Below are 23,820 nucleotides of genomic sequence, written 5' to 3'. Positions count from 1 at the left end.
AACACTCATACCCTTAATCCTCGTGCCCTTGATCCTAGCATTGCACTATGAATTGATCCCAGGATCAGACATTCTAGATCTAGCCACCTCTGAAAAAGCCCCACTTATGGCTGCTTGAGGCTTTGGGGGTCATCTGGATACAAGCATAACATTTCTACCCTGGGCCATGATACCTGGGCCAGTGGCGTGTGGAAGGTGCTCTGACCCCTTGCTCTTGTCCTCAGGGAGTGGGGAAGGCCAGGGCCAGATTCTGCAGCGATTCCCGGAGAAAGACTGGGAGGACAACCCCTTCCCCCAGGGCATTGAGCTGGTGAGTGGGGAGGGCCAGTTCCAGAGCCTCAGACCCCTGGTGGAGGGTGGGGTGGCTGGCTTGACTGGCAGGGTATTTGGTGCCCTTGTTACTTTGCTGTGCTCTCATTCGCTTTTGGTGATGAGACCAGAGGCTTTCTCTTACTGCTTTCACCCGGAGGGGCTGAGGCCCAGGAGATGAGGTGGCCCACAGTCACTGTGAGCCACTGCCCCTGTGCCCTAAAACCTTGAGGGCAGGCGGGATGGGGCAGGTGGGTGTCCCCTGCTGCTGCAGGTGTGTGTACAGCTGACTGCTCAGTCCTTCCGCAGTTTTGTCAGCCCAGTGGGTGGCAGCTGTGTCCTGAGAGGAACCCACCGACCTTCTTTGTTGCTGTCCTCACTGATATAAACTCTGAGCGGCACTATTGCGCCTGCTTGACCTTCTGGGAGCCAGTGGAGCCCACACAGGTCAGCTGGGCTCTGGGGTGTAGTACGTGGCAGCTCCCTCTGCCTCTGGGCATGTATCCCACCTGGTGGAGGCCTGAGTTCATCAAGGCCCAGGTCTGTTTTAGTTGGCCTTGTCCTCCACCTGGGCTTCTATCCACAGGGAGCACTAGGCACCAAGGATGCCTCGGAGAGGGAGGAGGCAGATGAGGGAGGCTGGGGGCAGCTGTCACCTGCAGCTGCAGCCCAGCCTGGCCAGCTGTTCGCTCCGAAGACTCTAGTGCTGGTGTCTAGACTGGACCACACGGAAGTGTTCAGGGTGAGATGGGGCACCATGACAGTGAGGCAAGGTGCAAGGTGCTCCTGTCAGCTGACTGTCATCCCTGTCTACTCATTGTAGAACAGCCTCGGGCTCATTTACACCATCCATGTGGAGGGCCTGAACGTGTGCCTGGAGAATGTGATTGGGAACCTGCTGACGTGTACCGTCCCTTTGGCCGGGGGCTCACAGGTGGGTCTTGTGGACAGCCAGCATCCCCGTGGTCACAGGCCCTGGTGTGGTCATGGGGGTGGGCTCCAGGAGTTCAGCATGGCCCGGAGCCTTGGGCACCCTCCTCTGCTCTCAGAGCTGTCGTCTTTTGGCCCTGCCTGCTCACTGGCTCTCGCTGTCGTATCTGCTCCTTGTTTTTTTTTTTTGCTTTTGTTTTTGTTTTTTGTAATTTTGAGACAGGGTCTCATTATGCAGTTCAGGCTGACCTTGAGCTCACGTTGTAGCCCAGGCTGGTCTCGAACTCGCAAGGATCCTCCTCCTGCCTCAGCCTCCCAAGTGCTGGGATTACAGGCGTGAGCCACCACGCCCGGCACGCACCAGCTCCTTTGGGCTGACATCTTTACCCCTGTCTTCTCAATCCTTGGGTGTGTCCTGTCTCTGGATGTTGCTGTGTGCTTACCTGTCTGCTCCTTGCTGTGTGCTGTGTGTGCTGGGGGTGTCTAACTGTGTCCTTTTGCCTGTCTGTCCTGTGCAGCTGGACTCTGTTGAGGAAGGAGCGGTATGGACCCTTTGTTTCTTCTGCCCACCCAGGCCCTGCCCCGCCCCAGGTCAGAGGCAGCCACCCCTGTCCTGAGTTTTCTCTTTAGCACTGCTCAGCCAGCAGAGGCAGGGTGTGGCCTTTCCCTCCAGCCATCCCAGCCAGTCCCATCTTGGGGTCTGTCAGTACACCAGGGCCCACCTGGGGCCACTGAGCTCTGGGCTGACTTGTTTGGTTAAGCTGCTGAGCTCCGACCCTTTTCTTTCCACAGAGAACCATCTCTTTAGGAGCTGGTGACCGGCAGGTCATTCAGACCCCGCTGGCCGACTCGCTGCCTGTCAGCCGCTGTAGCGTGGCCTTGCTGTTCCGCCAGCTGGGTGAGCCCACTTGTTCTCCCCGCTCCTCCCCGCAGCTTCCTGTCTGCTGGGGAGCAGAGGTGTAGGTTCTCAGTGTGCCTGGGGAGGGCTTGCAGGGCCCTTACCATCCCTGTCCTTTTCCCTCAGGCATCACCAATGTGCTGTCTTTGTTCTGTGCTGCCCTCACGGAGCACAAGGTCCTCTTCCTGTCCCGGAGTTACCAGAGGCTTGCAGATGCCTGCAGGGGCCTCCTGGCTCTGCTGTTCCCTCTCAGATACAGGTGCCTCTCTGTTCAGAGCCTCCCCTCAGCCTTTCCTGGCTTCTCTGCCCGGCCCTACCCTCTGGCCCTGCCCTCCAGGGCTCACTGTGTCCTCTGGGGCCTGCTGCAGCTTCACCTATGTACCCATCCTGCCGGCTCAGCTGCTGGAGGTCCTCAGCACACCCACGCCCTTCATCATCGGGGTCAATGCCGCCTTCCAGGCAGAGACCCAGGAACTGGTAAGGGCCATGGTGTGTGTCTGCCTTGCTGCCCAAGCCTGCATGTCCCTGACCACTTGGTGCCTTTGGTCCACAGCTGGACGTGATTGTTGCTGACCTTGATGGAGGGACAGTGGCTGTCCCTGAGTGTGTGCACATTCCACCCCTCCCAGAGCCTCTGCAGAGCCAGACCCACAGTGTTCTGAGCATGGTGAGGACAGAGGCCAGGCTGTGGTTGGAGCCCAGGCCTCTTGGGAGCCATCGCCCAGCAACAGGGGAAGCTGAGGCTCGCTGTGTAACTCTGCATCCCTCTCCTCTGCTTCTGCAGGTCCTGGATCCAGAGCTGGAGTTGGCTGATCTTGCCTTCCCCCCTCCCACAGTGTCCACTTCTTCACTGAAGATGCAGGTGGGGTTGTTGATGCTCCTTTTGGGGTGTCATTTAGGTCTACTGCCCCGATGGTGGGGTGGATGGTGTGAGCTCACTGCAGCCCCTGTAGGCTGGCCTTGAGCTAGTACGGGCAGAAGGAGCTTGGGAGCAGAGCAGCTGCTGCAAGCATCAGGGCTGGGGTGGTGCAGTGGAGGAGCCAAAGCTGTAGGGAGGAGTCATTTGACTGTTGGGGGGCAGCAGGAGGAGGGGTGGGAAGGGATGCTGAGAAGAAGCCCACTCCTGGCCCTGTGCCCCAGGACAAGGAGCTGCGTGCTGTCTTCCTGCGGCTCTTTGCTCAGCTCCTGCAGGGCTACCGCTGGTGTCTACACATCGTGCGCATCCACCCAGAGCCCGTCATCCGCTTCCACAAGGTAGGCCACCAGGCTGAGGGGGCGTGGTGCTCTGCACCTCTCGGGGCTGACCTCTTGGTGTTCTCTCAGGCAGCCTTCTTGGGCCAGCGTGGGCTGGTGGAGGATGACTTCTTGATGAAGGTGCTGGAGGGCATGGCTTTTGCAGGCTTCGTGTCAGAACGCGGGGTTCCTTACCGCCCCACGGACCTGTTTGATGAGGTGTGCCCTTTGCCCCTGCCTGCCCCTTGTCTCCTTCCCTGCCCCCTGGCTCACTCTGTCTCCTGCCCTACCCCTCCCAGCTTGTGGCCCACGAGGTGACACGGATGCGTGCAGACGAGAACCACCCTCAGCGTGTCCTGCGTCATGTCCAGGAACTGGCAGAGCAGCTCTATAAGAACGTATGGCGGGCGGTGTGAGGGGAGGTGTGGTGTTACCCAGGTCCCTGCCCTGCAGCCACTGCCTGCCTCTTCTCCCCCAGGAGAACCCGTACCCTGCTGTGGCGATGCACAAAGTGCAGCGGCCCGGTGAGGCCAGCCATCTGCGGCGGGCAGCCCGGCCCTTCCCCCGACTGGATGAGGGCACTGTGCAGTGGATTGTGGACCAGGCTGCGGCCAAGATGCAGGGTGCACCCCCAGCTGTGAAGGCTGAGAGGAGGACCACTGTGCCCTCAGGACCCCCCATGAGTGCGTAATGAGGAGGGAGAGCAGGCCTTAGCCTTGGTCTGGGGTGGGTATGGGGTCAGGTCAGGGTAAGCATGTGCTGTCTCCTCAGCGGCCATACTAGAGCGGTGCAGTGGGACACATGTCAACAGTGCCCGGCGTCTGGAGGTGGTTCGGAACTGCATCTCGTACGTGTTTGAGGGGAAGATGCTTGAGGCCAAAAAGGTGAGGCATGAGGGTGGGGCCTTTGGTCTGAGGCCACACAGCAGCTTGCAGAGGGGTGCAGGGCTGTAGTTACAACTCCTCAAGTGCTGCAGGTACTGTGGGGGTGGACACTAGGTCTCTCCTCCTGATCTTAGTGGGCAGCAGGACAGGCGTTCCGGAAAAGTTCGGTGAGGGGGTTGGCATCAATTTTTAGAAATCGAAAGACTTTAGCTGAGTGTGAGGGCATGCACCTCTAATCCTGTTACTGATACAGGAGGTTGACGCAAGAGGATTGCAAGTTTGAGTCCAGCCTGGGCAATTTAACAATTTAGTGAGACCTTATCTCAAATTATAAAAGGTTATCTAGGTGTGGTGGCACACACCTGTAATCCCACCACTCAGGAGGCTGAGGCAGGAGGATCACTGTGAGTTCGAGACCATCCTGGGTTACATAATGAGACCCTATATATATATATATATATATACATATACACAAACATATATATATACATACATATATGTATATGTGTGTGTGTGTATATAACGTATATACGTGTATATATATACATGTATATATGTATATACACACATGTATATATATGTGTGTGTGTATATATATATAAAAGGTTTGGAGGCTGGGCGTGGTGGCGTACACCTATAATCCCAGCACTTGGGAGGCAGAGGCAGGAGGATTGTTGTGAGTTTGAGGCCAGCCTGGGCTACAAAGTGAGCTCAAGGACAGCCTGAACTACATAGGGAGACCCTGTCTCAAAAAGACCAAGAAAAAGGTTTGGGGATATATCTCAGTGGGAATGCCATGGGCTTAACTGCCAGTAAATGAATGAAGGAGTAGATTAGAAGACATTAAAGGTTTTCGTTGTTAAGTTGCTTCTGCATCTTTATTCTGAAAGAGTAGACCTGTATATTTTGTGTTTTTTTAATTTATAGAAATCAGAACCCACTTGCACATTTTTCTGGCTTCCGTGGTGTTTACATAACCACAGCTTCCTTCATAGCAGCAACTTTGTCTTACTCTTTTGTTGTCTGTGTTGTGTCCCCATGGGGTTCCGTGGTTTTATAGTGAGTAACAACCCTCCTTTGCCTGACCTCTGCTGTGTGACGTCTGTGCTCCTCAAGCCCAGTAGGCTGAGTGGCTCCTGGCTCTCAAGGGCTGGCATCCAGAACGCATCCACACTGGCTTGTGAGCCATAGCCTGAGCATCACGTGTCCCTGTCCTCATGTGGAGTTGCTGGGTCAGTGGGGGCTTCACTCTTGGTTGGGCAGTGAAGCCCAGCACCTAGGTACACCTGACCCATGTGGCCTTGGTCTCCTGCTCTATGCTTAGAACCAGGCTCTGGGCTCCTGCAACCTGTTGCACTCTCCTTGCCTCTCCTGGTGAGGATGCTTAGCCCATGTTCCCCTTGCCTTGCCTCCAGCTGCTCCCAGCTGTGCTGAGGGCCCTGAAGGGGCGTGCAGCCCGCCGCTGCCTCGCCCAGGAGCTGCATGTCCATGTGCAACAGAACCGGGCGGTTCTGGACCACCAGCAGTTTGACTTCGTCGTCCGCATGATGAACTGCTGCCTGCAGGTGAGGCCAGGCTAGGCCCCGTCCTGTAGCGATGTGGCATGTGGGGGTGGACAGGAGTTCCGTGCGACTTCCCGTGGTCTTCGGGGGAGTGGAGAGGGGTATAGGGGATGATCACTGTATCTGTGGAACGGGGGTTTGACTCTGTAAGGAGTGACAGGTTGTGGGGAGAGCCCTCCTGAAGGTAGGTACAGGGCTGACCTTGAAACCTTCCCCAGCCCTGGGGAGTTAAAGCCAGTGGCTCCAGGTGACCATGGTGGGAGGTGCTGGCCTGTGGTGGCCATAGGGACAACTGGAGGTGGGCAGTGTTGGAGGAGAGGGGGTCCCCACAGGCTTCGGCTCTGCCCACAGGACTGCACTTCCCTGGATGAGCACGGCATTGCAGCTGCTCTGCTGCCCTTGGTCACTGCCTTCTGCCGGGTGAGCACAGGGTCCCTCAGCCTCCTCCCTGCTTCCTAACTGGCTGCATCCAGGTAACCTCCTCAGTTTGCTTCTGCAGAAGCTGAGCCCAGGGGTGACGCAGTTTGCATACAGCTGCGTACAGGAGCATGTGGTGTGGAGCACACCACAGTTCTGGGAGGCCATGTTCTACGGAGACGTGCAGACCCACATCCGGGCCCTCTACCTGGAGCCCTCTGAAGACCCAGCTGCCTCCCAGGTGTTCAGGATTCTCTGGGTCTGGGTGGGGTTGGGGCCTGAGTAGCCCTGGTTGGCTCACCATGCACCCTGGCAGGAGGCTGGGGAAGTATCAGCCCAGGAGGACGAGCGCTCTGCCCTGGATGTGGCTTCGGAGCAGCGGCGCCTATGGCCAACCCTGAGCCGAGAGAAGCAGCAGGAGCTGGTGCAGAAGGAAGAGAGCACAGTGTTCAGCCAGGCCATCCATTACGCCAACCGCATGAGCTATCTCCTGCTGCCTCTGGACAGCAGCAAGAGCCGCCTTCTGCGGGAGCGGGCAGGACTGGGAGACCTTGAGAGCGCGAGCAACAGTCTGGTCACCAACAGGTGGGCTGGGGCCTGGGCTGGCCTGGGCAGGTCTTATGGTAGGCAGGGCCTGAGCCTAGCCTCCTTCCCCTTGGCCAGCATGGCGGGCAGTGTGGCTGAGAGCTATGACACGGAGAGTGGCTTTGAGGATGCAGAGACCTGTGACGTGGCTGGGGCCGTGGTCCGCTTCATCAACCGCTTTGTGGACAAGGTCTGCACAGAGAGTGGGGTCACCAGCGAGCACCTCAAGGGGCTGCATGTCATGGTGCCAGGTATGGGGTCTGGGCATGGGGGCATTTCTCAGGTGGGCAGCAGCAGGGGCTCGGCACGAGGGCTGCTCTCCCTCAGATATCGTGCAGATGCATATCGAGACCCTGGAGGCCGTGCACCGTGAGAGCAAGAGGCTGCCCCCGATCCAGAAGGTGAGTGGGGCCAGGTAGGCTGTGGGTGCCAGGGAGCTCACACTGTGTCCTGAGGCACTGCTTATGTCCAAGCAGCCCAAGCTGCTCCGGCCTCGCCTGTTGCCTGGAGAGGAGTGTGTCCTGGATGGCTTGCGAGTTTACCTGCTGCCAGATGGCCGTGAAGAGGGCACAGGGGGCAGCGGAGGAGGCCCCGCACTGCTTCCGGCAGAAGGTGCTGTCTTCCTCACCACGTACCGGGTCATCTTCACAGGAATGCCCACTGACCCCCTGGGTGAGCCTTTCGACCCTTGTGTGGGCCTCCCCTCCCTACTAAGTCTTCATTGGGGGGACCTTCCCTGCCCATTCTTCCCTTTCCTCAGGGATGCGGGGTCCCTGTGAGAGACAGGCTCTTGTCTGGTCCTTCCCCACCCACTCAGGACCCCATAACTGTGCCCTGAGGTCTGTGACCACTCCATTTCCCTCCCCTGCTGACTTGCTTGGCCTGTTGTAAGTGGGGGAACAGGTAGTGGTCCGCTCCTTCCCATTGGCCGCACTGACCAAGGAGAAGCGCATCAGTGTGCAGACCCCTGTGGACCAGCTCCTGCAGGATGGGCTGCAGCTGCGCTCCTGCACATTCCAGGTTGGTGGCATGGGCCTCACGTAGCTTAGCATGGTCTCCTCTCCCCATTTGACCGCTTTGGGGTCTTGGCTGTCCCCTTGGGCTGCTGACCCTCAAGTCTGTATCTTGGGTGTGCTATGTGAGCTGAGACCTTGCCAGGCAGCCACTGGAATTTCCCCCATTTATATGTTGTGAGTCAGCATGGGCACCAGGCCTTCCCAAGGCTTCCGTGGCCTGGCTGCTGTGCAGAGGGGGCCCAGGTGCTCAGGAATGTTGCTGTTGGGGAGGGGCTGCTGGTCATTCAGACAATGAGGGTGTCTGTCTGTCTGTCTGACACAGCTCCTGAAAATGGCCTTTGATGAGGAGGTAGGGTCCGACAGTGCTGAGCTCTTCCGCAAGCAGCTACACAAGCTGCGGTATCCGCCGGACATACGGGGCACCTTCGCGTTCTCACTGGGCTCCACCCACACGCCTGTTAGGCCAGCCCGCATTGCCAAGGACAAGGGCCCTTCCCTCAGGTAAGAAGGCAGACTCAGGGCCAGGGCAGCCGATGCTGGCTGTGTGCTTGGCCAACGTCTCCTTTTACCTCTGCGGGCTCTTTGCACCCAGAACCCTGTCCCGGAACCTGGTGAAGAATGCCAAGAAGACAATGGGGCGGCAGCATGTCACTCGAAAGAAGTACAACCCTCCAGGCTGGGAGCACCATGGCCAGCCACCCCCTGAGGACCAAGAGGATGAGATCTCAGGTGAGCATGGGTGGGGACGTCCCAGGCAGTCTCCATCAGGGACCACCCCCACGGAGCACATGTGGACTGCTCAGGTCTTTGGGTGATGGCCCCCATGTGCCTGCACAGTGTCGGAGGAGTTGGAGCCTAGCACGCTGACCCCATCCTCAGCGCTGAAGCCCTCAGACCGCATGACCATGAGTAGCCTGGTAGAACGGGCGTGTTGCCGTGACTACCAGCGCCTGGGCCTGGGCACCCTGAGCAGCAGCCTGAGCCGGGCCAAGTCTGAGCCCTTCCGCATCTCCCCGGTCAACCGCATGTATGCCATCTGCCGCAGGTGAGGATGGGCTACGGCCTGCCAGGAGGAGGCAGCCAAGGCTGGGTGGGGTGGCGAGTGGTGCTGAGGTCCCTGCCATGCTTGCCATGGGCATGGCCATGGCACGTGGGTCAGCAAGGAGGCTGTAGGCCTTGGTGGGGGCACCCAGCTGAGCACCAGTCTTGGAAGTGCCTTTGGCCTTCTTTGCAAGCAGCCGTGGACTTGCACCTCTTGGTGTCGCCGCCTTATGCTCCTCTTTGCTGTCTGAGTCCCTGAGGGTGGCACAGGCCGAGGCTTCAGAGGTGCCCTCACCAAGCCCCTGCCTCCTGCAGCTACCCAGGGCTGCTGATTGTGCCCCAGAGCGTCCAGGACAACGCCCTGCAGCGCGTGTCCCGCTGCTACCGCCAGAACCGCTTCCCCGTGGTGTGCTGGCGCAGTGGGCGCTCCAGAGCCGTGCTCCTGCGATCCGGCGGCCTGCATGGCAAGGGTGTTGTCGGCCTCTTCAAGGCCCAGAATGCGCCTTCTCCAGGTACCTTCCGGGGCTCTGCTGGGCTGCCACCCACCCTCCCACGCCTCTCCCGACCATCCCCTCCAGCGTCTGCCCCTCACCTAGGCCAGTCGCAGGCGGACTCCAGCAGCGTGGAGCAGGAGAAGTACCTGCAGGCTGTGGTCAGCTCCATGCCCCGCTACGCAGATGCCTCAGGACGCAACACACTCAGTGGCTTCTCCTCGGCCCACATGGGCAGCCATGGTGAGAACACTCGAGGGCAGAAGGTGGGCACGGGTCGAGGAAGACTTGGGGGACTATGGCAGCACTTAAGGTGGACGGCGAGGGGCAGAAGTGAGCTTGGGCAGGGATGAGTGTGGGAAGAGGATGGGGCCCTCTGGGCACTGGGGAGGATGGGAACCCTCCTGGGCCAGGTGAGTATCCTGAGGTCGTGCCTGCTGTGACCACAGTCTGTCCCCGCCTCCTCGCTTTTCCTAAACGGCAGCACGCTGCAGAGGCAGTGTTGTCTGATGCTGGCTGCAGCTCTGAACTCCCTGACTTGCCCTTTGCAATCCCTCCCCAGTGCTACTCTCGCCACAGCTTGGCCCCCTCCTTACCTCTCCTTGTTGGAGCTGCTTTCACTGTCACTCTCATTCCTCCTCATGCACCCTGGCTTGACCGGGGCCAGCCTCTTCCCCACATTGAGCCCACGAGGTGCCCACGGCTCTCCTAGCCATCACTGTAGTTGTGGGATGGTTTCTGTCTCTGTGAGGTGGGGTCCATTGTCGCCTTTTGCAAAGGAGATGCCAGGCCAGGAGGTTAGGTGTGTGCTGGGGCCCTTTGCCCTGGGCACTCACTGGCTCTGGGCTGGGTTGTGTCTCTGTCCTGACCCCAGGCTTGTCATTGCCAAGAGTGTGTGGTGTTGTGTCCATGCTGGGCAGACAGCTGGTGTCCACTGGTGAGCAGGAGGCGAGTCATGAGGGCTGGGCACAGGGATAAGCTTCCAGGCAGGAAGTGAGACCCAGGGCCTGAAGGCCATGCGGGTAGCTCTGTAGGGCAGAGAGAGAGGGTTGAGCTGGAGCAGGAGGTGGCCTTCCTCCTTGGGGCTCTCCTTCCAAGGCAGCTGCTTCTCTTGTCTGCCCCCCACAGCCCTGACTGACCCCTTTCCCCCACCTGACCCCATCTTTACCCCATCTCCACCATCTGATGCCCCCAGTCTGGCCCCATCTGCTCTTCTGCTCTGTCCTGGTTCCTGAGCCCTGTCTGGCTGGCCCTCTTGGCCCACTTAGTAGATACTGGGATCTTGGAGCTGCTAGGGTGTTGGTTCTTGGGCCTACAGCCCTGGCGTCTGCCCAGCACATGAGGAGAAGTACATCACCTGCCTGTGTGGGCTATGCTTACGTTGCATCTCGGCACTGGGTGTGTGATCTGGGAGCCTCCTTATTGGAGCCTGCAGAGCCTGGGTTCACGTACCCAGCCTGTCCTGTTTGCTGATGGTGATGGCAGAGCCCACCTAGGGGTTGTGTGGGGCACAAGCCATTCACACACACAGCTGGGGCTGTCCTGGCCTATTCTGGTGTTCAGAAGGTGATAGACACTATTGTGCATTAGCTCTCACCCCCTTGGCCCCCCCCTCTTGACTTCATGGGGTGTTTTCCTCTGCTGAGCCTCAGCTCCTGGGAACCGAGTGGGGTGCACTGGGGCTAGGAGCATTTCCCACAGCAGAGCCATCCTGCGGCCTGGGTATCTCTGACTCTCTCTGCTCTGTCCACCCTGGCTTCTGTGTGCTGACCACCCGGGTCTGCAGTCCTTGCCTGTGCCATCTGCCCTCCCCTCTGCCTGGGACTTCTCACTTCGTGTTGAGCATGTGGTCTCATCTATGCTCAGTGGTGCTCGTCATGGGTCCTTATCACCATTTGCTGGGCCCTGGGATGAGGACCAGGGCAGTGAGTCTGCCCTTGTGGTCACGAGGGAGCAGTGTCCCAGGGACAGGTAGCACTGACCCTGCTGCACTTTTCCGTTGGGAGTACCTGCTTTCTGTACCATTAAGTGTGTTTCTAGTCACTCTGCCTTCCTGCCTTCTCACCCCTACCAAAGTCCTGGGTGGTGCCAGTGGGCAGTGTCCTTACCCACAGCTTCCCCTGGTGTCCCCTGGATGTCTGACCACTCCCTGCTCCGGTGCCGCCTCCCTGGTTCCAGTACTGCTCTTATGAGCTGAGTGACTGTGCTGTCTCAGGGTGGGGGTGTCAGAGTGTGGTTTGTGGCAGGCTTTTCTTGCACTTGGCCTGTGGTGACTGCCACAGTGGATGGGGACATTGCCTTGCACCCCTCTCTGTCCCACATGAGGCCTCTGCATAGGTGAGCCTGAGGTGGGCTGGTGCCAAGACCCCGCTGGGACCCAGCTGCCTCTCAGCCCCACGATCAGGCCTCATGGCCAGGCCTCCAGGCCACACCGCCCCAGCCTGTAAGTCTGTCCATCCTGGATTGAACTGCTCCTCCTTCTGGTCTGGTCTCTCCCTCTTCAGGAAGTTTCTGAGCCTCCCTTTCTCCCGCCTCTGCCTGTCAGGTGCTCTGTTGCTGTGCCCGGCGGGGCCTTGTGTGGGCCCTGTTGAGAGTACTGGGCAGTGCCTGCCTGATGGGCCCTTCCCTGAGCCAAGGGAGGAACGTCTGGGAAGGACAGGTCCTTCAGGGAGGGACTTGAGGACAAGGTTGCTCAGAGCTGTCGTGATGGGAAGAGAGGGGGCACTGGGGAGAAAGCCCCGGCCTCTGAGCCCTGAGCCTTCCTACTTCGTGGGGGCCCCGTGGCCTGGTTCTGGGGCAGGGCTGGGGGTGGCACTTGCCTGGACCAGACAAGGGCTCTTTGTCTCCCAAGATCAGGGTCTTGTACTGACCTCTCTTGGCTCCAGGGTTCAAGTGATGGGTCGTGGTGGGAATCTCTGGCCTGTAGGCTCCCTCAGGCCTGGGGCCAGGTCTGAGCCTTCTCTCTGCTATGCCCCCAGTGCCCAGCCCCAGAGCCAGGGTCACCACGCTGTCCAACCCCATGGCGGCCTCGGCCTCCAGACGGACTGCGCCCCGAGGTACCGTACCAGGGGCTCCTCCCTCACCTGGCGCTGATGGCCCCCAGCGTGAACTGAGTTGTCTTGGTCACTAATGTCTCCCTCCATACTTGACACTAACAGCCCCTTTGTGACACACAAGCAGAACTGATTCTCCCTCTAGCCGGGTTACTTACCTGCCCGACACCCAAGTCCTGCCCCAGATACTAATGTGGCCACCCTTGCGTGTCTCAGCATCTGTGTGGTCCAGCCCGTCTCCCTCGCACAGCCCCACTGGGGGCCCATTGACCACCCCACCCTGGCCTAGCGCTCAGCCTCTCCCTGGAGGCTGGGCCGGCCCGAGGTAAGTGGTGCCTTGGCCCTGCTCCGGGGCTCACCTGGTCTCTCCTCTGCAGGTAAGTGGGGCAGCGTTCGGGCTAGCGGGCGCAGCAGTGGGCTCACTACTGATGTAGGCTCCCGGCTAGCCAGCAGAGATGGCCTAAGCCCACCTCAGGCCAATGGGGCCCCTCCTGACCCAGGCTTTCTGCGGCCCCAGCGTGCAGCCCTCTACATCATTGGGGATAAAGCTCAGCTTAAGGTGACTAAGGTGGGGGGACAGGGCCAGGTGGGGGCATTTAACAGGGCATGTCTCATGGTGCCTGGCTGGCTCCTCTAGGGTGTGCGGCAGGACCCCCTACAGCAGTGGGAGTTGGTGCCTATCGAGGTGTTTGAGGCGCGGCAAGTGAAAGCCAGTTTCAAGAAGCTGCTCAAGGCCTGCGTGCCAGGCTGCCCTGCCACTGAGCCTGGCCCAGCCTCCTTCCTGCGCTCACTGGAGGACTCGGAGTGGCTGATCCAGGTTTGTGCCCAGCCCCTGGCCCTCTGCCTGAGTGCTAGGCTAGAGCTGTGGAAGGGCTCTGGCTTTGCTTGTCTGACAGTCAAGGGGACCAGGAGGAGGATCTGACAGCCACTTCCCACATGGGGTCACCGTGCCTGGGAGACAGCTAGGTGCTGGTTGTAGAGGATGGGTGCGTCTGCAGTGCATGTGGGTGTTAGGGCAGCCTGCTGGGCTCAGGAGGCAGATGTCCTGTGCAGATTGTGGCCTCTGGGCGCTCTATTTCTATTCTCTCGTGAGGCGAGGGGCGGGCACTGGGTCACTGGTGTGTGGTACACTTGATAGGGCTTGAAGGCTCGGGCAGTTGTGAACCTTAAGGACCCCTGAATCTGCCTCCTCATCCTGGGGGCCCAGGAGGGGTGGGCTGTGGCAGGCAGCTGTTAAAAGCAGACAGGCAGAGTGTCTGTCAGTGCTGTGCTGACCCTGTGCCATGGATGCTGCCAGCCTCTTGTGGGTCAGGCTGAGTCAGGATTGGGTCTAAGGGCAGCCTGTCCTGCAGATCCACAAGCTGCTGGAGATCTCAGTGCTGATAGTGGGGCTCCTGGATGCGGGCTCCTCTGTCCTGGTGAGCCTGGAGGATGGCTGGGACATCACCACTCAGGTGCGTGGCAGGTGCAGGGGTGGGGTGGGGCAGGGTCCTTGGATGCCACCCTGACCGAAGGTGGTGCTGCAGGTGGTGTCCTTGGTGCAGCTGCTCTCAGACCCCTTCTACCGCACGCTGGAGGGCTTCCGCCTGCTGGTGGAGAAGGAGTGGCTGTCCTTTGGGCATCGCTTCAGCCACCGCGGGGCCCACACCCTGGCCGGGCAGAGCAGTGGCTTCACACCTGTCTTCCTGCAGTTCCTGGACTGCGTGTACCAGGTGGGCAGATAGCCGTGTGGGCAGGCCTGGGCTGTGCTCCTTGATCTCTGACCTCTGACCTCTGACCCCGGAGCTCTGCTGCCCCTAGGTTCACTTGCAGTTCCCCATGGAGTTCGAGTTCAGCCAGTTCTACCTCAAGTTCCTCGGTTACCACCATGCATCCCGCCGTTTCCGCACCTTCCTGCTTGACTCTGACTATGAGCGCATTGAGCTAGGTAGGTGAGGGTTGGGGGCCTCAGGTGGGTGTGTGGTGGGTGGGGCTCGGGCTCAGCACTGCCTCTGTGCAGGGCTGCTATATGAGGAGAAGGGTGAGCGCAGGGGCCAGCTGGTGTGCAGGTCTGTGTGGGAGTATGTGGACAGACTGAGCAAGAGGACACCCGTGTTCTACAACTACATGTATGCACCTGAGGACACAGAGGTGAGCTGGGGCCTGGCTGGGGCAGGCAGCTTCTGTGCAGCCTAGCTTTGTAACCCTGAGCTCGCCCCTAGGTCTTGCGGCCCTACAGCAACGTGTCCAACCTGAAGGTGTGGGATTTCTACACGGAGGAGACGCTGGCTGAGGGGCCCCCCTATGACTGGGAACTGGCCCAGGGGCCTCCTGAGCCCTCAGAGGAGGAACGGCCGGACGGTAGTGCTCCACAGAGCCGGCGCCGTGTGGTGTGGCCGTGCTACGACAGCCGCCCTCGAGTGCAGCCCGATGCCATTTCACGCCTGCTGGAGGTGCGTGTTACACAGAGCAGGGCCCGGCCTGGCACCTCTTTCCTCTTGCTAAATGCTAGTGGTGCCTTGGGGGCTGTCAGTCCAGTTCTTAGTGCTGGGGTGGCCGTGGCTCCCCTGGGTCCCTGCCCCGTGCCAGGTGGATGTTTGCAGACAGTCCTGGAGGGAAGGCTCTTGTCACAGGCCCCCGGGTCTCAGGACAGCTGCTGCTCTGGGCACATGTGCTTCTGACCAGGTGTGTTAGTGTCTTGTCACTGTAACAAAATACCAGAGAAAGGCTAACTGTAGAGAGGTGTATCTCGCTCCACTCGGGAAGCCCAATGGCATGGTGTCTGCAGGAGCTCAGGGTTTGGTGGGGGCTCTCCTCACTGCATCATACCATGGCATAGGGCAGTGGCAGGAGTATGGGTGGGACCAAGGCTCATTGCTCTCAGAACTAACTCAGGGTCCCCCGAGAAGTATCTCACTCCCTCCCGGGGCACTGCTCCAAAACCCAAGGGCCTCCCACTGGGCTCCATATCTCAGGTTTCACCGTCTCCCAGTGCCACCCTCCTGAGGCCCAGGTTTCCACACCTGGGCTGTTGGGAGAAAAACCACACCCCACGGCACCTGGCTTCGAGTGGGTCAGGCAGGACCTATGTGTCAGCCTTCAGGGAAGACAGGGTTTTCCTAGGAACTGTTCCTCACCTCTGGGAGGCTCTGTCCTAGTGAGCAACATCTCTTTTGGGTTCTTCCCCTAGACACCTGCAGTTGACCTTCAGGTCTCTGTTGACCTCACTCGGCCATCCTGCACATCCTCAGGAGCCGGGATTAGACAGGGCAGAGAGCCATCCAGTGAGTTTGTGGCAGTTGGGGGTAATGGCCAGGGCAGGGCAGAGGCTGGCATGTCTTACCTGGGGCACTGCCACCATAGTCTTTCACAGGGGCTGAGTGTTCAGAGGGTGTGGGCCTCTGACCCTGACTGTGAAAGGATTTGCACTATGCCCCAGTGCTGGCTGTGTGGCCTTGGAAATTACCTGTCCATTTTAGAGCTTATTTCCTCACGTGGAAAATGGGGCCACTGGTTTTTGCCTCACTGGGAAGTGGTGAAGTTTGAGTGAGTAAATATACAAGTATGTGACCTTGTGTGGGGCCTGGCCCAGAGCACCTGTTTGTTACTCAGGGGTCAGGACACAGGGAGTCATAGTTCTGTTGATAAAGGGGACCCACAGGCACAGACTACAGGAGAGGGGCCCTCTTTCTCTCTGATAATCTCCAGTATCTTTTTGTTTATTTGTTTATTTATTTATTTTTTTTTTGAGATAGGTCTGGCCTTGAACTTGCCATGTAGCTGAGGGAGGCCTCATATGTTGTAGATCCTCCTACCTCAGCCTTCTGAGTGCTGGGATCATGGGAATGCACCACCATGCCTGGTTACTCCTTAGGACTACTACTTTTTTTTGTTTGTTTTCCGGTACCAGGAATCAAACTCATAACCTTGCACTTGCCAGGTAGGCGCTGTGCCACTGAGCTAAATCCCCAGCCCTATTTTATTTTTTTTGAGACAGGGTCTTGCTATGTAGTTTAGGCTCACCTTGAACTTACTATGTAGCCCAGGGTGGCCTCAGAGTCATGGTAATCCTCCTGAGTGCTGGGTGGTCTGATGTTAATGGAGCCACTTAGTTTTTTTGATTAATTTTTGAGATGAGGTCTCATTATGTAGTTGAGGCTGGGGCGCCCACCTGGCTGGGCCCTATGGAGGGGCCGCTCGCCTGCCTGCCCAGAGCTTACATGGGGTTGGTGAGCAGCGAAGGGCTGGGGCTGGGGCTTCCTGCTGTGAGTGCCGCCGGACTGGAGCCCTGGCCAAGACGACTTTGTTTTCCCCTGCGCCACCCTGATGCCACATGGAAGTTCACCAAGAGCCCCCCAACTCGGGCTGTGACCTGGTCTGTGGGCTCTGCATCTTTCTCTGCCCCTCAGAGGCTTCCATATGGTGCCTGGCTAGCTGGATTTCTTGCCTGAAGCATTTCCATCTCATACTCGAGACAACAGAACTGGTTAGAATGGTCATCTGCTTTTACACAGATGGTGCCTTGGGCTTTCTCATCTATGGGCTTGTTCCTTTACGAGGTGTGCTTTCTGGCTGTGAGTGTGCATTCCTTAAGCCATGTTGCCTCTACTCATGAAGCCCCAACTGCTTCTTTTTTTGCGGCGGGGTCCGGGGGTGGGGGGGGGGGGTGGGAGGGGTGTTCCGGTACTGGGAATCGAACTCACGACCTTGAGCTTGCCAGGCAGGCGCTGTGCTGCTGCGTTGCATCCCCAGCCTCCACAACTGCTTCGTGACGGTGCATCCAGCCTCCCCACCCGCTGCACATTCTCTTGCACCGCACATACTTTCTCTCAAGTCTGTTCTTACCTAACGCCCCACCCCCCCAAGCTGCTTTCCTTGGGGTCTCTTTTTCAAGACAAGCAAATTAAATACTTTGAAGTAATGACTAAAACAAAAACGATTCTTTAGAATAAAACACAGTGGTTTGGACCAAAAAAAAAAGAAAAGTAGTTTAGGCTGGCCCCGAACTCAATGCAGTCCTCCTGCCTAAGCCTCCAAAGTTCTGGGGGATTACCAGCATGCCCAACGACTGTTTTTTTTTTTTTTTTTTGGTTTTTGTTTTTCTCCGGTACCGGGAACCGAACTCACGACCTTATGCTTGCCAGGCAGGCACTTTGCCGCTGAGCTAAATCCCCAGCCCCCGACTGTTTTTTTAATGACATACACATCATGTGTTATTTTTTGTCAACTTTGTCTTAAAGAAATTAAGAAACAAGGGGGCATGGTGGTGCATGCCTATAATCCCAGCACTCAGGAGGCTGAGGCAGGAGGATCACCATGAGTTGGAGGCTAGCCTGGGCTACATAGTGAGACTTTGTCTCAGAAAGAAAAAAAAAACAACCTAGAGGTTTACCTATAACTATACGCTGTGAAACAAGGAAAAAGCTTTTTATTTTAGCCATTTTGAATATTCATTTTTTTCTGTGAAGATTGGTCTGGTATCATTTCAGTCTGAAGAACTTTTAATATTTCTTGTAATGTAGATTTGTTAGGAACAAATTCCCTCAGGTTTTACCTGAAATGTCTTCATTGTACATTCATTCATTTTTGCAGTGCTGAGGATTAAAACCAAGATCCTTACACATGCTAGGCAAGCGGTCAACCACTGAGGCGTAACTCTTAACTCCTCACTTAGTTAACAGACTGGGTCTCATTAGGCTAGGCTGGGCTTGAACTCCTGGGCTCAAATGATCATCCTATCTCAGCCTCCTGAGTAGTTTGGAATACTGATGTGTGCCACCATGGGGGGCGGGCACTGGGGATCGAACCCAGGGCCACATGCATGCTAGGCAGGTGCTCTGCCACTGAGCTACACCCCAACCCATGCGGTGTTATTTTTATTTATTTATTTATTTTTGAGACAGGGTCTTGCTAAGTAGTCCAGACTGGCCTCGAACTCACTATGTATCCCAGGCTGGCCTCAAAGTTACAGTAATCTTCCTGGCTCAGCCTCTGGAGTGCTGGGATTACAGACATGCCACTATTCCCGGGCTCTGTTAATTTTAAAAGGGCATCTTCTCTGAATATAGAATTCTGGGTTGACAGTTTTTGCATTTAGTAGTTTAAAGATGGCACTCTTATTTTCTGCCTTGCATTGCTTCTTACTAGAAGTCATATCCTTATACACTCTGTAGTGTCACCTTTTTTTCCTCGGTAAGATTTTTGTCTTCATCTCAGTTTCAGCATGTTAGCCATCATGTGCCTTTTGGGGTTCATCCTGCTTTGGGGCTCCTTAAGCTCCTTAAATCTGTGGGCTGATCACTTTAATATATTTTAGACTGTTGCTTCTAAATTTAATTTCTTTTCTGTGCAGTCTCTCCCTCCTTTCCGTCTAATATTGTCCCACAGGTTATAGAGGTTCTGTTTCCTTTTTTCCTTCAATCTCTTTTTTTTCTCTGCAGTTCATTTTGGATGATTTCTGTTGCCTTATATTCAAGTTCTCTGCTCTTTCATTTCAAATACTGTACTTTTCAGGTGAGCATGGTGCAGATGCCTGTAATCCCAGCACTCAAGAGGCTGAGTATCTTAGTTACTTTTCTCTCATTGTTGAGACAAAATACCCGATACCCAAAGTTAAAGGTGGAAAGGTTTATTTGGCTCACGGTTTGTAGAGGTTTCTGCTGGCTCCAAGGCAGGATGGCACAACAGAGGGGCATCGCAGAGGAGAAACAGCTCATGGTGGGCAGAAGATAGCAAAGCAAGGGTTGACCACAGCTCTTTCTGTCCCTTTTATCCTATCCTGGCTACTTAGGGCCGGTAGCACTCACACCCTTAATCCTAGTGCCCTTGATCCTAGTATTGACATGAATGGGTCCCAGTGTCACACACTCTGGATCCAGCCACCACTGAAAAGGCCACACCTATGACCACATGAGGCTTTGGGAGACATCTAGACACAAGCTGCAACACTGAACAGGAGGATTGCTACAAATTCAAGACCAACCTGGAGTATGTAGTGAGTTCAAGGCCAGCCAGAACTACATAGTGCGACCCTGTCTCAAAAAACAAACAAAGGGGCTGGGGATTTAGCTCAGCGGCAAAAAGCGCCTGCCTGGCAAGCGCAAGGTCGTGAGTTCGGTTCCTGGTACCGGAGAAAAACCAAAACCCCCCCCAAAAAAAAAACAAAAAAAAACAAACAAAAACCCCCCAAATACTGTACTTTTCAGTCCTGAAATTTTTTTCTCTTTCCCACTATTGATGATTGAACCTAGCTCAAATATACTGAGCCACATCTCCAGCTCCTCTTTTAATTTTGAGACAGGATCTTGCTAAGTCACTAAGCAAGGCTGTCCAGGCTGGGCTCAAACTTACGATCCTTCTGCTTCAGCCTTCCAGAGTGCAAAGATTATAGGTATGCATAAAAGTTGTACTTTTAACAAACCTACTATGTGTGTGTGTGTGGTGCTAGGGATAAACCTAGGGGCTCACACATGCTAGGCAAGCACTCTACCACTGAACTATGTCTCTAGCTTTTTTTTCTTTTTTCTTTTTTCTTTTTTTGTCTGAGACAAGGTTTCACTGTACAGTTCAGGCTGGCTTTGAACTCACTCTGTAGCCTAGGTTGGCCTCGAACTCAGTGATCCTTCTGCCTCGGCCTCCTGAGTGCTGAGATTATGGGCGCATGCCACCACACTTGGCTAGCCTGGTTTTTTAAAAACTTTTTATCAGATTTCCCCATCTGTTTAACCATTATATTAATTTTTTCCTTTAAGCCTTGAGACATGTTTATAATAACTTTTTATTTATTTATTTATTTATTTATTTATTTATTTATTTATGGTCTTTTTGAGACAGGGTCTCGCTATGCAGTTCAGGCTGGCCTTGAGCTCACTTTGTAGCCCAGGCTAGTCCTGAACTTGCAGTGATCTTCCTGCCTCAGCCTCCCGAGTGGTGGGATTACAGGCAGGCACCACCACGCCTGGCGTAACTTCTAAATTTCTTGTGTATTAGTTCTAACACTGATTTTATTTGAGTCTGTATCTGTTTCATTTCCTTTGCTGCTTTTCTAGTCTTTTATTGTAAGTTGGACATTGTGAATCGCTGTATTGTTGAGGACCAGGATTATGCTGTCCTCCTTTAAAGAGTCTTGGGTTTTTTCTTGCTTGTGGTTAGCGAGTCTGCTGCAACTCTGTGAACTCCAGTGTTGGAGGAGTTCTCCTAAAGCAGGGCTTTTCTGGAAGTGTCCTATCTTCAGTGAGATCTCATTGCTCTGTATTTAGAGTTCTGACATCTGCTAGTGTTATGTAACCTCACAGGCCCTCTAGGTGTTCTCTATCAGGCCTTGTGACATCTTGCTTTGCCTAGGGTGGCTTAATTTGGCCAAAGGCTGTGGCAGCCTCTGTAGGTTTCTGGGCTCCTCCATGGTACTCCCTCTCACGTAGCCCCCAGCAGCTCCCCTTGCTCTAGCACCCTGAACTTCCTTTCACTGCTGCCTCAGCTCAACAAGGCTGCTTCCTCCACCTCCCTGCACTCTGGGCAGACAGACAGTTGGATCGGTTGTAGGCTCATTTTGTGCTGCACTCACTGCTAGTTGTCCAACATCTGGAAACCATTGTTAGCTTTTTTCTTTTCTTTGATATAGGGTCTTGCTGTGTAGTTCAGCCTGGTCTTGAACTCACTGTGCAACCCAGACTGGCCTCAAACTCGAAGCAGTGCTCTTGTCTCAGGCTCCTGAGTGCTGGGCTTACAGGAATGCACTATCATGCCCAGTTTTGTCTGCTGTTCTTGCCCAGTTTCATACCTGTGTGTTTCTGGAGAGCTAGAGACTGATCTGCCTGACTTGGCTGGAAACGGAAGTCACCCATGTCTCTGTTTTGAAGTCATCTGACAGTTTTATGTTGCTCTTCTGAGGAAAGCATCTTTTTTTTTTTTTTTTAACTTTTTTTTCTTATTTTTGTATTGGGGATTGAGCCCAGAGCCTCATGTGCTAAGCATGTGTTCTACCAGTGAGCTATACCCTGCTATGTGTGTGATGCCTTGGTTTGGAAAATTTTTCAAGTTTTTCCCCCCAAATACTGATTTTTTTCCCTATTCCTTTTCTCTTTCCTTTTCCCACTCTTGCCTTCTTTATTGCAGTTACACATTTTAGATTTTTTTCACTATATCTCTTTCTTCTTCTTGTCTTTTCATGCTCCATTCTTGATATTTTCTTTTTTGTTTGTTTGGTTTTTGTTCTTTTGAGACAGGGTCTGCTTTGTAGTGCAAGCTGGCCTTGAACTCACAGTGGTGATCCTCCTGCCTCAGCCTCCCCAGTACTAGGATTATAGGTGTGCACCACCACGCCCAGCTGGATATTTTGAGTAGCCTTTCTCAATGTTTGCTGATCGCCCCCAGGAGCTGCAGCGGCTGGAGACAGAGCTGGGCCGACCTCCTGAGCGTTGGAAGGACACCTGGGACCGTGTGAAAGCCGCTCAGCGCCTAGAAGTTCGGCCAGATGGACGTGTGAGTAAGGCAAGTGGGGCCAGGGTGAGTGTGTTGCCTGAAGTCATCTGACCTAGGCCCCTCTTTTCTGGCCCCAGGGCACCCCCAGCTCTCTGCTAGTGTCCAGCGTGCCTCACCACCGCCGCTCGCTGGGCGTGTACCTGCAGGAGGGGCCTATGGGCTCCACCCTGAGTCTCAGCCTGGACAGTGACCAGAGTAGTAGCTCTACCACATCTGCCCGCCAGGCTGCCCGCCGAAGCACCAGCACCCTGTACAGCCAGTTCCAGACAGCCGAAAGTGAGAACAGGTACAAGGGCTGCTGCCTGCCATTGCATGGGCCTCACGAGCTGAGCCTGGGGGGCAGGTGATTTCTCAGGTGGGAGACAGGTGCAAGTGCCTTAGGAGGTTAGTCATTTCATTGGCTGGAAAGACTTGAGAGAGGTGGAGCTGGTGACTGCAGCAGGGCTGAGGGACAGGGGTCCTGGGGTACTTATCAGGTAGGGCAGGCACAAGGTGAGCTTGGTATGTACACGCTGTATGGTTACCTGGCAGACCTGCATGCCGAGTGTCCCTCTTTGTGGATGTCTGCCCTGTGCATAAGGCTGCTTCCCTGAGACCCAGGGTTCTGGTGTCCTGGGATCTAGCAGCTCACATTGACTGTAAGGAGGGACCCTTTCTTTTTATCCTGGAGAGTGCCCCCTACCCTCAAGCCTGCAGCTCCAGGCTACCTCATGGCTATAGCCTTATTAGGTCCAGTTCTTGGGGCACAGGGGCATTGGGTCTGCCCAGCAAGGACAGCAGGTGGGGCAATTGCTGGGCTGGGCACTGAGGTGGCCCGGTCCTGGCTCTGCAAGTGCAGGTCCTACGAGGGCACCCTGTATAAGAAGGGGGCCTTCATGAAGCCCTGGAAGGCCCGCTGGTTCGTACTGGACAAGACCAAGCATCAGGTGAGCAGTCAGTGGCTGGGAGGTGGAGACCAATGGGGCAGGGGCAGTCATGACTTTGTGTCCCCATTCCAGCTGCGTTACTATGACCATCGTGTGGACACAGAATGCAAAGGTGTCATTGACTTGGCGGAAGTGGAGGCTGTGGGGCCAGGCACACCCACCATGGGTGCCCCTAAGACTGTGGATGAGAAGGCCTTCTTTGACGTGAGCCTAGGGTTTGGGAGATGGAAGGGAAGGGCCTGCAGCGTGGGGGCCAGGGAGAGAGCAACCTACCCCTTCCTAGGTGAAGACGACGCGTCGCGTTTACAACTTCTGTGCCCAGGACGTGCCCTCAGCCCAGCAGTGGGTGGACCGGATCCAGAGCTGCCTGTCGGACGCTTGACCTCCCAGCCCTGCCCAGGCTGCTCTGCTTCCAGTCACTGCAGACCACTAGGGGTGGGCAGGCCGCCCCGGCCATGTTTACAGCCCCGGCCCTCGACAGTATTGAGGCCCTGAGCCCCCAGCACTTGTGTACAGCCCCCGCCCCGCCCACCGCCTGCCCGGCCGGCTCTAACTTATTGTGGTGTCATGGCTGAGCACCGTGCCGGGACATGGCCATGGTACAGCCCTGTGACGGGCCTGTAAATAGTCCACCCCTCAGCCCCGCCTGTGTGCTGGCCCCGGCCGGCCAGCCGCAGGTAGTTTCTAGAACAGAGTCTATATAAAGAGAACTAACGGTGTGCTTGTGTTCCTGCCTCACCCCACACCAGCTGTCAGCCCGGGGCCCAGAGTCCGTGCCTGCTCAGACGGTACTGGTCCCCTCCCAGGCCCACCACGTGGCTGAAGGGAGCAGCTATGCTGTGGGAGGGGCTTCACCAGGCCACTGGCTTCTCCCAGCTAACCGTGGTTTTGGGGTTGCCATGCCCGCAAGGAAGGGCCCCTCATCCCTGGTTAGCAAAGGGGGGGTGGTGTATAGTGAAGAGCGGGGACACTAGTCACTTGCCCATTGGGTTCACAGGACAAACGCCAAGCCCAGG

At 56.2% G+C, this 23,820-nt stretch overlaps 1 protein-coding gene across 3 annotated transcripts; it reads left to right on the top strand.

Moving 5' to 3' along the window:
• Positions 1 to 224: 224 nt before the first annotated feature.
• Sbf1 (SET binding factor 1) lies at positions 225 to 23,523 on the top strand (the record flags this gene model as incomplete). Of its 3 annotated transcripts, XM_013511400.1 has the most annotated exon segments (40): positions 225 to 310; positions 619 to 756; positions 896 to 1,051; positions 1,133 to 1,243; positions 2,032 to 2,137; positions 2,264 to 2,396; positions 2,506 to 2,614; positions 2,691 to 2,804; positions 2,922 to 2,999; positions 3,278 to 3,391; positions 3,461 to 3,589; positions 3,670 to 3,768; positions 3,849 to 4,053; positions 4,142 to 4,254; positions 5,670 to 5,819; positions 6,168 to 6,236; positions 6,316 to 6,474; positions 6,550 to 6,818; positions 6,897 to 7,069; positions 7,146 to 7,219; positions 7,295 to 7,490; positions 7,711 to 7,838; positions 8,157 to 8,335; positions 8,427 to 8,563; positions 8,672 to 8,879; positions 9,191 to 9,387; positions 9,472 to 9,609; positions 12,345 to 12,422; positions 12,797 to 12,978; positions 13,057 to 13,236; positions 13,772 to 13,873; positions 13,946 to 14,131; positions 14,220 to 14,346; positions 14,419 to 14,549; positions 14,621 to 14,851; positions 21,771 to 21,878; positions 21,956 to 22,164; positions 22,717 to 22,804; positions 22,877 to 23,008; positions 23,088 to 23,523. In XM_013511400.1, coding segments are annotated over 40 exon segments (5,621 nt in total), but the record flags the coding sequence as incomplete, so codon positions are not given.
• Between the last annotated feature and the right edge of the window lie 297 nt (positions 23,524 to 23,820).

The sequence above is a fragment of the Chinchilla lanigera genome, unplaced genomic scaffold (genome assembly GCF_000276665.1).
Source record: "Chinchilla lanigera isolate Chin_1 unplaced genomic scaffold, ChiLan1.0 scaffold00012, whole genome shotgun sequence".
NCBI lineage: Eukaryota > Metazoa > Chordata > Mammalia > Rodentia > Chinchillidae > Chinchilla > Chinchilla lanigera.
The sequence above is the reverse complement of the archived record's forward strand: the minus strand, read 5'-3'. Positions and strand labels throughout refer to the sequence as shown.